Raw genomic sequence first — 16,854 nt, 5'->3', positions numbered from 1 at the left:
TATTTGTGTGCAGTTTCCTGGAGGGATCAGAAAAAACAAATAAATCACCCCTCCGGGCTAATGATGGGCCCTCTCTTGCTGCCTTTGCAGGGAAGAGGAGCCTTGGCCCCAACCTCAGGAAGAGGGAGAAGGGCTCAAAGAGCACGCTCCCCTTGCCTTGTTTGTAGTCTGGAGTGGTTTTCTGTGATGGCAGCAGCATTTTCTTGTTTCTTACCAGGAAGGACCCTGATGTGGGATTCCCCTCTGGAAAGCAACAACCACGTAAGACATGTTGGGTTTTTTTAGCACCCTTTCTTATCTGCCCAAGATCTTGTTCTGCTTGAGATGGAAACAGAGACCGTGGATCAGACAGACCTCATGCCCAAGCAGCCTGGCTTCCAGCCCTGGAGCTCCTCCGCCCAAAACCACTCCTGGTAACACTGTGTAAAACAGCGGAATGTGAAACTTCTTTTCTACCTATTTGAAATTTCATTTGATTTTTTTTTTTTCCAAAGTATAGCCCTCTTCCTCCCACAACAGGTATGTGAATTCCCAGGTACTCTCTAAGATGGGGAGAAATGTTTAAGCCCCCTGTTGTAAAGAGCTTAAAGGCAACAGTCACAGGACTGGCAAAGGGTTGCAGTCATGGAGGTTGCTGCTCCCACCCCTGACCCGAGGGCTGTTGACCATGAGCCTCCCCAGATGGCAGAGCACTGGTCCTGTGGAGGCCTCCCTGGCCCCACTCCCCTAGCAGCAGCACTGGCTTCCCCTTCCATTGCCCTCACCCACCAGGATGCAGAAACCAACTGGAGAGGAAGTACAGGCACCTTCACATACCAGAGTGTCCCTGTGTAAAGCCATTCACAGCCAACAATCTACTCAATAAGCCCTTCAGTGTACCAGGGTACTATGTCCATGCTCTGAGCAAAGCCATGTCAGACTTAAATGCCATTTGGCCACACTTGTGCCTGGTCTCACAGGGAAGTGAGCTTTTTCCCTTGGCTCAGGCTCAGTCCATCACCCTCCATTATGTATGCTTTGCATATGCACTCTCCTGAAGGTATGTGAAAATGCTTCCTGAGCTCTGCCAAGGAGAAGGTTCCCCAAATCTCAAAGAAAATAAGTATGTTAAGTGCAAACATGTGCATGACTGCTCAGCCCTCTACCCCCCACTGTGTCTCCAGCCATGTTGCTTCCACATGTAAGAGTCTCAAAACAACCAGCATCTGGGCTTTGACTCTGTGGAGTAGGAAGGCAGCCCACCCACTGCACCCCCGCCCCCCCCGGACATGGTCTTGTAGTCCAGAGCGTGCCAAGTAAGCACAGAAAATAGCCCGCTGCCTGGGGCCAGCAGCCTGGGCCCCACAGGTAGCCCGACCCTCTGCTGCCCCCCCCAGCTCCAGCAAACAGCTGATGTTCAGTCTCATCAGGGCAGTGTGGTCACAGGTGGGATGAACTGTGATTCTGGAATATTTCCTAATTGCATCTTGAATTACAGCACACTTCTGACCTCAGTGTGGCACAGAGGAGCCTACGCTTTGGATATTGAGAACACTGGAGAGCAGCAGGCAGCAATTATTGCAAGAATCTGTTTGCTCACTTGGGATACTAAGGCTGAAGAAAAGATGGGGAATTAGTCAAAAGCAGCTTAAGAGAGGCATGGAGACCTCCAGCCATCAGCCTGCACAGATTCCCTGCTTTCACAGGCCTCTCAGATGAACCTTGTCCCTAAATAGCCAATTACTTCTCTCAGCTTCTCTCCCCAAGAGGCTCCAGCTCACCACCCCCAGGCACATCCCCCTCTGCGCCCCACATACCTGCCTTCCCAGCGCCGCTGTCACCAGCTGCCCTGGGGTTTGGGCAGGGGGGTCCACAGAAGATGCAGCCCCAGCTCCTCTTAAAGGCGAGCTCTGCCTGGGAGGATCCAAACTGGCATCCCGGGATGCTGGGTTGTTATAAACCTCAGCCTCCCCATGCTCTAGTCTAAACTAGAAGTTGCTTTTCTCTTTGAATAGTTGGCTGGCGGCAACATGACATCAACAGGGAGCAGAATTCAAGCAGAACAGTCGAATTACATCATCCAAAGGAACTGGAGCCCCTCACTGCATTTGAAAAAGAGGACAGCTTAAAGCAAAATCAGATGGATTTACTTTTCCTGGCATTAAGAAGTTCAGTCATCTTTTTGAAACAGAAAATATACGTTTGCTTGTTTAGTCATGAATTAAAGACATTTTCTCCTTGGAGCTGTTTATATTATCTGGAAGTCTTCCTTCTGTTTCTGAACCTCAAACAGTTAACAGAAGAGCTTCAAAGTCTTTGTGGGATGAACACATGGGACAGACGACTTCAATTTTCTATTTCATACAAACATAGATAAAGGGGTTCAAATGACAGAATAGCCCTAATATTCTGAACGTCAAACTGAACATGGGCCTTAGAGATAGCTGTGGTGGCAATGCCAGATCTAACTGGTATATTTTTTTCATCTGGTTCAGATGTTTTCCATTTTTATTCGTTGCTACTAAGGAAGACCACAGCATGAGGGCAAAACTTCTCCTTTACAGCTGTATTTTAGAGGGGTCGTTTGTGTGTCAGAGTGATAAAGCATTAAGCTCTATTTAGTGATGAAATAAAATTGTGAGACTTACATGCAGGTTGGCTCCCAGAACCCTTAGTGTCAGTGCACTGCATCCTACCCACGGGGATGGCGTATGTCACGCTCTGCTCTCAGGTTCTGGTTCCCCACTACCCAACTCAGCAGAGTACTGATGACAATCACAGCTCTCTCCTAGCCCAGCCATCCCAGTTTCATTGTGAAGAACACCCAGTCCCATGGAATGATGGAAGGTGGTTGGCAAAAGACACAGCACTGTGTAAACAGTTAATATTAAGGGTGCAGATTTTAGCAGACAAGAGATAAGACACAGTAGTGCAAGATGAAGAAAAACGCAATTATTCTCCATTATAGGCTAAAATTGCCAAGTCATGAACTTATTGGTTATAGTTACACTGTTGGTTAATTTCTTACTTTCAGAGTAGACACTTGGAAACAAAAACAAAACCACAAACAAACAAACAAACAACCCCCCCAAAAAAACACAAAAAACCCCCACAGAATAATTTGAATTAAGAAATCATGGAGTATGAGCAGTGTTTTTCAACTGTTTCTTGTTTAAATATTTTTAAAAATTTATAATCATATAAGAAATCTTACAGAGCATCTGAAATACAGCATCTGGTGAGAGATACATACCATCCATGTAAAATGAGCTACTTGCACTACTTCAGACCTCCAGACTGAAGTGGAATATGGGATGCCAAGCTAGCAACACATTGGAAAGAGCATGGACAAGCTCCATCTCAGAGGAAAGAATAGGTGAGAGAACAAGTTGTGCTTGGCATTAATGAGTTTCCAGTATTCACTGGATCAGAAAGTAACTGTGAGTCCACAATCTATCATGAGGTACAAATCTGTGCTGGCATGAAATCCTGTGGAGAAAAAGAAAGGAACCCATCTCAACACCATGGTTTCCACAAGTGAAGACATTTTCCCCTTACAGGTCAGAAAAGCTGTATAGATAAAGGATTTTCAAAGATAATTGTGAAAGATATGTCCACCTCCTGACTGTCTTTTGCCCACAACAGGTGTTTGCTGGGTTTGGATACTTATTTCCAGAAGATAATGATGCCCAAGCAAAGGGAGTCACCTTCAGCAGATGCACTTGTTCCTCTGCCTAAGCAGGGCAAGGCCACCAACTCTTTCTCCCGGGGTTTCCTGCCCAAGTGAGGCCAGCTAGCCAAAGGGCCCAGCTTTCTAAAAGGTCCTCTGCTCTCACAGTTAGTACTTGCAGCATGGTAAGAGCCTTGGATCAGAGAAGCTCAGAATAAAGCAGTGCCTGCTCCAAAGCTCTTACAAACACACCAAACGTGGGAGCCAATAACAAGATCTGGAGAAACGAAATGGTATGGTAGGCATAAATAGAAATATTTCACATTTTAAGGGTGCCAAATATTAGAAATAATAATTACTGCAAAACTTAGAGTCAAACTGGTAGTATGGACATTCATTCACTTTTCTTGTTGTCCAAATATAAACTGTGGATTAGAGCTGAACATTTTAACTATGACGTGTGCCACGAGTTTTTGAAAGTCTGAAATGTCTTATATGTGGAGTATGTAGAACACCATTCTACTAAAAACCCAAACCTCCACCTCCAAACCCCATTAAAACTTCATCTTCTCCAAACTATTTCTGGCTTTTATAAGGAACAGTTCAAACAAATGACTGCAGCTCAATAGCAGCATAGCCTCCAGCAACCCACAACATATTGTTTGCAGGTGGAACGCTTTCATGTGATGTATGGCATGACCACCACCAGCGTCAGCCTCACTTGCCAGCACTGCTACATACAAACCCTTTAACTCTGCAGCAACTTAGATCTGAGAGTAGGAGGGGCTGTACCTGAACTGTAGCATCCTGGTGGCACAAATGTATCATCTTTGGAAAGGCTTCAAGTAAGTTGTGGTATATGGGACAAGGAGAGGGCAGGAGGAATTAATTTAAGCACAACATTAATATGAATTTTCTATTGATAAAACTGGTTATTTATAAGTAGTCAGCAGCAGAGTGTGGAAGATGCCCTTGGATTTCTTGGGACAAATGTATAAACAAAGTACTTTTCACTAAAGTACTATTTAATTTACTCTTATTTTTCAAGGTTAGTACCCCCATTGAAGTGAAAATAAATGCTCAGGCACTCTTGGCTCAAGTTTCAAGTTTTCAACCCACACAGGAAGTTTTGATTTATCTTCAACACTAGGACTTTAAGAAAATTCCATGCTTAGACATTAAGAAACTCCAAAATTACATTCTGCTGTAAAAAGCTAATTATGGAGAGGTGCTAGAGGTGGGATTTTGTTTGTTATTTTCTCTTTTTAAATATAAATTTAATTCTGGAATCAAGCCTTGGTGTGGGCAGTAATTTCAGCAAAAAGTTCAAGGACACAGAAGAGGAATAGCCATAACCTATTATGGATACATAAACAGAGGTGGGAAAATAAGCAGCTTGCCAAACAGCTACTATGCCTATGAGCCTTTACAAATGAGGATTACAAATTTCTAGTCACTGAAAGATTACCTTCCAGAAAGAAGCTTGCAAAAGAAAATCTCAGGTAGTTCAATATTAGTTTATTAAATCAGCAATTTTTATCACCACTTTCTAAAAATGATTACAAAGCATATTAAAATATATTACAGTATCTGAAAGGAATTTATTGTGTAATAAAAGTGCAAAAATAACAAACTTAAAACTTTGCTTCCCTAGTTGGACAAACTGTAGCACACTACACAGATCAAGTCTTCCCTCAAAAATTACAGTGCCTTTGAAGTGGAAACACAGTATTTAACATAAATATTAGAAAAAACGAGCATGTGAAGTAGAAAACAAAGTTCATACTCATTCTCTCGGTGCTAAGTTTAAACATACCCAGCAAACCATACACTTCAAACTCTCTGCTTAAATTCTAACAATATAAAGATCAACGAAAGTGAGTGCACATAGTGAAGGGAAGGAAGTAGAAAGAATGTAAAGAGGGCACATTTCAAGTACTGAGGAATGAACGACACTGTTGAAAGTCAGCAACTGGATACTGCTGCTTTGAGACCAGGTTCCACACAAATCCATACCATCCCCAAATAACAACAGGGACTCAGCCTGACCTACAAAGTCTTTGTGAACTCACCATTTTCAAGCTGTCACAGCCTTAAAAGGCTCTTGCTATCCTGTAGTGTGGTTACGAGCAGCAGTCCCACATTTTCTGTTCCAATCTACAACAAAAGTCTAATTAAATTCTGTGGGAACAGAACAAGGGTTAAGAATTAAACTGTGTTGCAGAACAGTTGGAGAAGAGGTAAAAGCGGCAGTCTCTACTTTGGTTTATGGCAATGGACTACAGTAGTGGGCACTGATTTCACAGGATGAGTTGCTGACAGTTTTGAATGGTCTTGCAACAAATGTAATCAAAATTCTATGCATAAAATGGCCAACTAATCCAACATCTTAGTCCTTTTCAGCAGAGATCAGTAACATCACACCAAACACCAGTAACTACTTCAAGCACAATTTCATAAGAGAAGGTAACCCTGCTCCCTTCTTGTGCTCCTCACACATGAACTCCCTAACTCCACAGAACGTTACCCAAACTGTTGCGTGTGGCTAGTTTAACTAACTGAACGGGCTTGCAGGATCTGACAAGCCAGAGAGCCAGCAAGGCAAATGGAGTGGATCCACAGCTATGCGAGGAGGTAGCAAGAAAAGAGATCCCTTCCTCTGAGCAACAGCCACCTACTGTATCGGTTTAGCTGTGCAAGAAACTGCTGTTTAAAGTCCACATGAAATGTACTTTATTCCTACCAACGAAGTACAATACTAGTGCACTGCACCACGTATGCAGAAATGCATTTATGGATGCAGCTCAGCAAGCTGATCCTGAAACAGTTCTATTCCTCCAGATAAACAGAGGAAATCTACCTCTACTACTGTACTTAACTTTGTGTATTCCCCTTCCAAGTTCTACATGAAAACAAAGCAGAACATTTCAACCCTTTCTAGACAAAATATTTTAACTTATCAAAATGATGCATTTAAAGTTGTCTCTCCTAAACCCAAGTTAGGACACTCGCATGGAGTCTGCAGAAAGGGCTATGTTCTCCACTTTACTACCAGCAACGCTAGACAAAACAAAAGCACTGAAAAACTATCCTGCTCCTCTCACTACTCTACTGCCATGGGATCACACAGCTCCAAGACATTTGGAGCATCATCCCAGAAGCTACATACAGTGGGAATTAAAACACGGGTCTACCTGGAACCCTGTGCAGCTGAAGAGCAAGGTAAGGCAGACAGAGTCAGATCATCAGCAACTTCCCAGATCCTCTCAGCTTTACCCACACTACAGCAGTCACAGTACTGGAGCTTGCTTGCCTTCTCCTGGTGGCTTTCCTTGCTAAGCTGGTCAGGCTGTTCATTAAAGTAGGAATTTGTTACTGACTGCAGACACTACACACAAACAAGCATTCATTATTACTTCTGCAGCCTGCCTTTTTTTTTTTAAACTCCTACAATGTCTACAGACTACCTTTTGTTCAATCAAAAATAAATTACATAGAAAAATCAGTTACTCTGCAGACGTGCAGTCACACAGGTAGACCCATGGTCAAGTTTCACAGTTCTACTGAACCACACAGAGATTCACTAAGGCTAATTTGGCTCCTAATTTAGGTCTTATAGAAATAAAGTTGGTATGCTTGCATGGTAAGAGAAAAATCTAAGAATTAAAAAAGGCAAGCAAGTCCTCAAGAACAGTTTATGCCAGGATATCCCTGATACAGGTCAGGAAGCCTGGCAAGGTAGAGGTGTTCTGTCATTACTTAAAATAGCTTCATTGTTTTCACATGGCAGAACTCTGGCAAAGTTCACGGTAATTCCACATCAGATGCAGAAAGATAAGAGGTCTGGAAAGATTTGAACTACTAAGCTTAACTGACAACCTGCAAGTGTACAATTTGAAAAAGGAAGCTGAGACTCTTCTGAGGTCACCTACAAATCTGGACACATAAATGTGACTAAAAACTGGAAGACAATACCCAAACTACTTCCGTCTCCGCTCCCACTGCAAGGATACAAATGTACTTTTTGGCTTGCTCTCCCTCAGAAGGCACTAATGCCACTACCTACTGAGACCCAAAGAAAAAGTCCTCACAATTACAGTACTTTTGATGTGCAAGGTATTTCATACTACAAATGGAGTACAAGTCACTTCTTGCCCACATGCACAGAGCAAAACTGGCTGCCAAGTTTGACTTTAGAAAAGAACTGGCCCTCCCTAAAAGAATGAAGTTCACAGGGCCAAAAATTTAAATTCTTTTAAGATACTGATAAAAATCAGTTGTAAGGAGCTGACGTGTTCAACTTCAATTGTGTTGTTAGAAAAATGAATGTTTATTAAGCATCCATTCCTTTCATAGATTGTTTTCAATAAAGGAATAACATTTGGAGGGACCAGTCTATCATTTATTACAGCCTATGTAAAGACTCCATCTTTCAAATCTGCCACCATAAGGAATCAAATCTCTCTTCTGTGGTTGTCAGCTACTTGTTGGTAAAAGAAACACTTAAAAACTTTTCTTAAAAACATTATATATTAAAAAAATATTTAGACATAACTTTATAATTACCTGTAAATAGAAATTATATACTAATGAAAATTTCCCGAGACAATCTGATGTGCTTTGAAGAGGCTGACTTTGAGCAATGCACCTTTCGTGAACAGAAAATGAGGCTTGATTTCAATGGAAATTTGATTTTTTTTTTTTTAAGCTTATGAAAACATTCTGCTGTCACTTTGAAGAACTCAGGAATTAATTGTCTGCAGAACAAACAAACTGAAACCTCAAAAGAAACTACATAGCCAAGGAAGAAAGGAGATTCAGTTCTTTTAACGTTAATACTGAGTACACAGTGCTGTATAAAACTGAAGCAGCTCTTCAGATAACAAGACACAGTGATGACACACTGGAAGAATCATTTTAATATTTTGCAGTTTTAGCTATAATCAGTGAGGTTTTAAAACAAGTCTGCTCATATTCTGAGCACCTAAAAGACTCTCTCCATTACTGTTCTCTCTTTTTCTACCCCCAAATTAAATTAAAAAAGAACAAAAATATAAACTCCTTTTATGTCTGCCTGTTCTTGAACTACAGAGATGCTGACATTCACTTTATGTCTAAAGTATGTTTTTAGCATAGAAAATGTTCCTTGCATAGGCAGGTGAATTTAACATTTAAAGCTTCCTTTCACTATTTAAAGTACTTCGGAGAAACTTACGGTTGATAAAAGAATCTAGGTTTGGTGAAGGTCAGTGATTTTTTTATACATGGACTTTTCTGCTTTATGGTTGTACAGGCAGCAAGACATGGAAGCAGGACTACAGAAACATTTTCACCTTATCATCACACATTATGATACATCTATACAAGGCACTTGTGATAAGCGTGTCTCAGTGAAGGTCAGCAGGGACAACTACATGAATGTTTCCCTGCTACAATGCTTCTAATTTCAGTAACTTGCGTGAAATGTGCTGTGAGGTTTAAGGGTCTAAGCCTAATTTCAAATTTTGGTGGTTTTAAACACATTTGTTGAAAAATTTCCAAAATCCTCATTCTTCTTGTATTTTTCACTCTGCTGTCTGCAAAGGTTTCCTGTGAGATGGTGGCACCAGGTGGGAAGGCAGAGTGCCAGGCAGTTCATATCCATCCAGTTTAATCTTGATAAGATGTTTTGCTAATGCAAACTCTTCATCATCCAACATGCCATCGCCATCACAGTCTGCAAGTTTCCAGATCTTTCCCAAGACACTGTTGGGTAGTTTAGAAGTCACCATTTCTTTCTTTGCACTGATCCCAGATATTTTGCCATTGATTGGTGACAGAGTGTAGAAAATCTCATCATAAGCAGGTTTATCTTTGGCAACAACCCATTCATCTTCATCAGCTCCTTCTTTAGCACCTTCTCCATATCCGTGGCCAAAAGGTCCTGCCATGGTGCCATCAAACGCTCCACCATGTACCATCTCTGTGGGCATGTTGCTCTCTTCCTGTCTGATCAGGCTCATCAGGGATGCAATTTTGTTGGCCAGCATGTTATCCACAGCTTCAATTAGCTTTGGTTTCAAAGAGTGAAACTTAGTGAAGTCGCAAGTCTCCAACAGCTCCTGTCAACGACAAGGGTTTCAGTGAAAGTAGTTAGAAAAACTTGCAATACATTGAAACAGGCTAAGGAATGGATTTTAAATGAAAATAATCTGGGTGTTTTTGAAGCAGTTTCTACAACTGAAGCTCCTCTGGAAGGAAAACCAAAGGTGACACATATATACCTAATATATTGGTGAAATACACTAAGACAATTTTGCAACACTGTGTTAGCTGGTCTCCTAAATTACATTTACGATACAATTTTTAAAGTGGCAATGCATAAAAATATGGCCATTGATGAATGTTACCTAATAACTTTCCAGTTAGTGATTTTCTTCCAAAGATCAAAGAAAGCAGGCTCTCAGTTCTGCTAGCATTTATGCAAGTGTTTAAGTTAAAAATAAATCCAAGACTTTGCAGGACTGATCTGATTTTATAGATTAAACTTTTTGTTTGTGGTTAGGTCATGAAGAAATGTCTTTTACCAATAAAGAAAAACTGAGTTGGGATAACAGCAGCAGCATTTTTATAGAAGTGCTGCCAGAAGTCATATGGTCCCTGCTGAGTTTTCATCTTGTGCATAAACTCTTACTAACCTCAATGAGATGTTTAACTAGGTGATATGTGCTACCTCAACACAAGCTAAAGCATGTTTTGCACCAGAGAGCTGAAAAATTAAAAATGCTTTAGACAATTATTCAGTGATTTCTACATGCAAAATGAGAAGAGTTACAGTGGAAACTGTTAAAAAAAAAATTTAAAAAACCAAACAAAACCTCTCTCAAGATGGTGTTAAACTGCTTTGACAAATCACTTCTATCATCTGGGGGAGCTGCTCTAATACATATCAGAACTGTTATGATACAAATCCAAGAAACCGGAAACTCAGGAGAGTGGTTTTGCCCACGCACAGAAAACTCTGGATTTCTTAGAGGAAAACCACCAAACAATAACCATCACTCTGTTCAGGTGATATTTACACACAGTCACCTGATTTACAGCAACTTATCAGTATCAATTTATGATATGCAATAAGTCTCAGAAAGCAAAGGTCAAACCTGCTATCGGTTTTGGCACAATTTTGTTCCTTGTTACTGAAGTGACTGATCTCTCATGTATAGATCTGCTGCCCTCTGCTGCTGAGGGACATGTACTATTAGTTTTATAAATTCTTCAAATTCTGTTTCAATATCCAAACTGACAAATTATCACCTCTCATTTGCTCATGCCCCATCACCAAACATGACAAGGGAAGAAAAAGTCAATTTCTTCCACACACCTCCCTTTTAAAAGCTAACTCATGAAACCGAGCAATCCTGCCTGCAAAAACCTAGCTGAACTAGATCCGTGCTTCATCTATATATCATGCCAACAATTGATTCCCAAGTTAAATATTTTATTTCATAAAATAAACTTGTGCATCCATATAGGTAGATTATTTGGCCAGTCATCACTCTTCATGATTAGCAGTGTGAATCTACCACATAAATTGTCAGAATGGTACAAGTGACAATCTGGACTCCATCACACTTAGGACTAGCCCATGTTCACACCAAACTGCAGACTCCTGATCTCAGGTTATTCCGCTTCCAAGTTGAACTATCTTCTAATTCAAAGGCCATTTAAGAAGCGAATGGTTCGAGATCCAAAAGTTGCAAATTGAGGCTTGAAGAATAAATTGAAAAGCACTGCTAACACAACATTAGCTGTTATTCCCTAGAATACTGTTTGTTTCTAAACAATTTACCTCAAATCAGAGGACAAAAAAACAGGTGAGAAAGTGACTGAAAGTCAGTAGTATGACAGCATAAAATTCAGAAAAGGAACAAGAGAGAAAAGGTATTTAAAAAACAGAGTACAAATTGAGAGCTTCTATCTCTTCACCGAATACAAGCTCAAAAGGACAGGTAAAAAATGAAAGGCACCATTTTCAGAAGAAACAGGTTTGAAGTTGGCTTTTTCAGGTAATACATCGCCTTTGTTACACGCTGGCAAACAGCATCAGTAAGAACCAAGAAGAGAGTAGTGTAAAAATGAACGTGACTAAGGATATCCTCATCTATGCAAGTATCTGATAGCATTACAAAAGTGATATAAAACCCCACATTTAGGACACAAACCAAGAACCAGCTTAACCAATAAGGGTCCACTGCCATTTTATTTGCACAAACCCTTTAGCACTATTTGCCACAAGGGACCAAATATTGACTAAGAGGACAGAAGTTCCCATTCCTTATGACAATTTCATAGAGTAGTTTGGGTTGGAAGGGACCTTCAAAGGTCATCTAGTCCAACCCCCCTGCAGTGAGCAGGGACATCTTCAACTAGATCAGGTTGCTCAGAGCCTCATCCAGCCTGGCCTTGAATGTCTCCAGGGGTGGGGCATCTACCACCTCTCTGGGCAACCCGTACCAGTGTTTTACCACCCTCACTGTAAAAAATTCTTCCTCACATGTAGCCTGTATCTCCTCTTTTTTAGTTTAAAACAATTACTCCTTGTCCTGTCATTAACGGCCCCTGCTAAAAAGTCTGTCTCCATCTTTCTTACAGGCCCTTTTTAAGAACTGGAAGATCACAAGGTCTCCACAGAACCTTCTCTTTTCCAGATTGAACAACCTCTCAGCCTGTCCTCACAGCAGAGCTGTTCCAGCCCTCTGATCGTTTCTGTGGCCTCCTCTGGCCCCTCTCCAACAGGTCCATGTCTTTCCTGTGCTGAGGGCTCCAGAGCTGGACACAGGACTCCAGGTGGGGTCTCACCAGAGCAGAGCAGAGGGGCAGAATCACCGCCCTCCACCTGCTGGCCACATTCCTTTTGATGCAGCCCAAGATACAACCGGCCTTCTGGGCTGCAAGTGCGCATTGCTGGCTCATGTCCAGTCTTTCATCCACCAGCACCCCCAGGTCCTTCTCCACAGGGCTGCCCTCAATCCCTTCATCCCCCAGCCTGTGCTGATACTGGGAGTTGCCCTGGTGCAGAACTTTGCACTTGGCCTTGTTGAACCTCAGGATGTTTGCATGGGCTCACTTCTCAAGCTTGTCAAGGTCTCTCTGGGTGGCATCCCATCCCTCAGGTGTGTCAACTGCACTACTCAGCTTGGTGTCATCCACAAAGTTGCTGAGGGTGCACTTTGTCATTGACGAAGCTATTAAATAGTACTGGTTCCACTAAGGACCCTGAGGACACTTGTCGCTGGTATCCATCCAGACATTGAGCTGTCTCTATAGTCCTGCATCATTGGATGCATGGTGGGCAAGTTATCATATTTTTTTGTTTTCTGCACTGCTTCCCAGTCATGCTAACCCCATAACACACACGTTTGATTGTCACTTCAGCCGCTCTGTTGCTTAAGGCCCTAAACTAGAATACTGAGATATTCTGTCCTACCTTTTGACATTTGGCAATTCTGTTGGAAAGATAGTATTTTTTTCAGTGGAACTGTAATTATCATCTTACCTGCATTTTCTTGACTTCAGGGAAGTCCCCTGCTGAGATATGGTATTCCCTTTGCAGCTGGATGTAGATCTCAGGTAATCTGCTGATCAGTTCCTTCTTCTTGTTCTCTTTTCCAAATACAGAGGGCATTTCTTTTTTCAGATAGCTGATGATATAAGCATGAACCTAAGAAGAAGCAAAACTGAAATCAATACTACTGTTTATCTACAGTGAACACTAATATTCTTCACCCCCGTCATAAAAAGAAACAGAAAAAAATTGTTTCCCGTAGTTAGCTCAAGGATAAGATATTATCAACGATTGTTTCTGGAACTTCATGTTTACATGAAGAGTTATCAAATACTGCTGCTTTCAGCATTCCTTTGTGGGGCAGAAAGAAAGTAAACACATTTAAAAGAAAATGCAGAGGCATACTTGCAGTTTAAGAATAGGCATGGTACAGCACTTTATCAGTACCAACAGTGAGAGCAAAACTAAGGTTCCAAAACCACATCCTGACACCAGATACATGGATCATACACAGACTGCCAGCCATACTGGTCCATCTGTCTCAGAGGCAGAGATTTGTAATTCCATTTGCCTCACCAATTATTGTGGAAAGCAATGGGATAATGCCTCAAGTAATCCAAGTATGCTAAGTGGCAGGGCTACCTAATTGAACTGACACTGTATTAGTATCTATTTACCTCCAGAAAAGTAAGTACCTATTGTCCATATTTATGCAGCCACCAGAGGATGACAGAGCGGCCAGTATATTGTAACAGCAAGTCCCGGCTGCCTTGAGAAGCCTTATGGGGAAGAAAGTAGAGCCTTCCCAGCATACAAGGAAATACATTAATTTAGGATGACACACTGATACTTGCAGAGCTGTTTAGGTTTCCCATCTGTTGTGATCAAGATAAAGCAGCACTGACATCAAAACATTCCTCCCTCCCACGTACCCTCCTTCCACCTTTACCGGTGCTGAGCCATTCATCTCTTCCCCTGACCACCCTCCCACCAGTTTTCACCACCAAACAGATCTGCATTGCCACAAGGGGGAACGGGGAATCTAGTCCAGGACAGAAACGGTGGGCTGCACTTTTTAGCTGAGGTGAGTTCACTTGTCCATTTCATTGTGTGGACAAACATACTCGTGCTGCACACAAGAGGGAAGTGCAAGGGCAGCCTTCTTGCACATCTGTCACAACCTGAAGCAATCAAACTGCTTTCCTAAGCTGTGGCCACTGAAGTCAAATGACCTCCACAACAGGATAAATCTTTACAGAAATTAGGTCCTTCTTCATTAAAAAAAACATGTAGCTGTTCCCAAAACAGAAGTTACAGACAATTTTCATGCACACAGGAAAAAAAAAACATTAAAAAAATAAGAATGTCTATCAAACCGTTGAGCAGTAAAAAAGTTGAAATTTTGAAGGCTGGAGAAAATTAAAAAAAACAAAACAAGAAACCCAACGTACCACAAAAAAAAAGCATCTGTAATAAAAAGTGATTACGTAGATGTAGTGTAAATATTACCTAGCAAAACATGACAGAATGTGCCTTATAGTATTCTGTACAAACCTTACACAATCTGTACAGGGCAAGTGCCCTCCTGTTCCTTTCCTTACTTATTTAGGAGGTTTACTGGAAATGGGAAAAATAAAAATGTTTTTAAAGAAAAATAATGTAACCAGTTTTTATTTGCACATCTTAAGATCATGATGCCAACACAACACCCCTTCCTCATATCTAAAAAGATAGGATGCATTTTAATTGCAGATATATTTACATTTCTACAGTGTGCGAAAAAAACACAACCAACCAACCAGCACAAATAAGCAGGGTTTCTGCATTAACCCATGAAATTTTCTAATAACGTAGATAAGAATATTTCTCCAGAATAACAGAATTGATTTGACAAGGATGTTTCTAAGACAGATTTAAATAACTGTAAGTAATTGTATGGATCATATGGTTAAAAATAATACTTCTAGAAAAACCAGAAATGTATGTTTACAATTCACAAGCACTAACAGTTTCACATACGTATGCTAAGTGGTCTAAGGTCTTCCACTATGCACATGTGTTTCTTACAGATAAGAAGAGTTCCCATCTTCAAACTGGGATAGCGAGTCACAGGGCTTAAAAAAAGAAAAAGCCTAATGCCCAAATTTGACAGCAAGCTAACAGTTTACTTTTGGTTACTGTACATGTTTTAGAAGAGATTAAGAATAAAGTGGCTAAGAAATAGGACAAAATTACCATGGAATGCTGTAAAAAGCAATTTTGGAGCGTCAGTAAATGCAGTCTGGAAGACAGAGACAACACTGGAAAGATTACATTGCCGCTTTCCTGCAGATAAACAGTTTATTCCCTTTCCATAGCTGTCTAGTTAGCATGCCTTATGAATACTGTATTTACCTTCATCAATTTTTATTCTACATTACACAGAAACACCTAAACATAATCCAATACTTCTCCACTTCCAAAATGACTGTAAGAACAGAAAACAAATAGCTGCCAACGACGTTCACAAAACAGATTGAGGTTATAGCAATTTTTAAAACAATATCATCAGGAACATGATTTTAAACTGAATTTTCAAAAAAACACCTGCTATGGGGTATACTAAAGCTCAGGCCACAAAAAATTCTTTAATTGTATTATTATATTCAGAGAGTTAATTAAGCCCGCGTAGGAAGTGGTATATATCCCCATACAACTGTCTTTACATCGATGTAACTGCAAGACCACTTTATTTTTGCTTAGAAGTCCAGGAAAATGTGTTCCAAGACAACTGCACTAACAGAGCTCACATTCTGTTTAAAATCTAAATATGTGTCTGGGACCACCAGCCTTCTCCCCAAGTTTCCAATTTTCCAAATCACAAATTCTAATTCTTCAATCACTGGTTTTCATTTTGTTCTTGGTCTTTTCAAAACAACAAGAAGCTTGACAGTGCTTTTAACTATTATTCTAATAGCAGCTGCAGTACTACAATAAAATAAACTCCCTGTAGAATCAGAGAAACAAGCAAAAAGTGTTTCAGATGGCAACCAAAGCTTATTCTAGTAAGGCTGTGAGAAGAAAGGAGAGATAATCTAGCATTAAACAGGCAGTCTGAAGATTAGTGTAAAATATAACCAGAAGGTTTTACACATAGGTAATTAAAACTTGGTGATGATTCACAAAGCTTTAAAGTAATATCCACACATTTATCAAAGAACTAGAGATCTAACAAAAAAATCAATCAGGTTTTAAACAGCCTACAGACAGTCATGGTGTTGTCACACCCAGCCTGCCCACACACACTAGCTAGTGACAGCAAGTTGCACACAATGCACGTACCCCTCCAGAGGGGAATGGTGACAGGGGTACCTACAGTGGGACACGCAACTCATGTTCCTGGATGGGTTTTTCTGGATATGACAGCACACGATCCATATCACCCAAGTGTCTCTGATTGGGAATGAGGAAGATACAATCTGAGAGGCTCCAGAGTTTCAACCTCATGCACAAGCACCTCTCCAATGGATAAGTATCTGTGTTTCACCATGAGTGAGGCTTTTGAACAGTCTTGTATTACAGGGTATAACATAAATCCATTTAATCGAAGTGTTGTTGCACAGCAGCTGATTGAGAGTATGCATTAAGGCATTAATATGTAAAACAACACATGTAAAGCTGC

General features: G+C 40.9%; 1 protein-coding gene across 1 annotated transcript in view; it reads right to left on the bottom strand.

Moving 5' to 3' along the window:
• Window positions 1-5,152: 5,152 nt before the first annotated feature.
• EHD4 (EH domain containing 4) overlaps window positions 5,153-16,854 on the bottom strand; it is a 34,171-nt gene continuing 22,469 nt past the window's right edge. The window contains exons 5-6 of the mRNA XM_080346092.1: window positions 13,185-13,349; window positions 5,153-9,750 (exon numbers count right to left, since the gene is read on the bottom strand). Of these exons, the coding sequence (XP_080202218.1) occupies window positions 9,214-9,750; window positions 13,185-13,349 (702 nt within the window). The 3' untranslated portion in view covers window positions 5,153-9,213. The remainder of the gene's footprint in view (window positions 9,751-13,184; window positions 13,350-16,854) is intronic.

This window comes from Nesoenas mayeri (assembly GCF_963082525.1).
Source record: "Nesoenas mayeri genome assembly, chromosome: 5".
Classification (NCBI taxonomy): domain Eukaryota; kingdom Metazoa; phylum Chordata; class Aves; order Columbiformes; family Columbidae; genus Nesoenas; species Nesoenas mayeri.
Note: the sequence above shows the minus strand (reverse complement) of the source record. Positions and strands in the feature narration are given on the sequence as shown.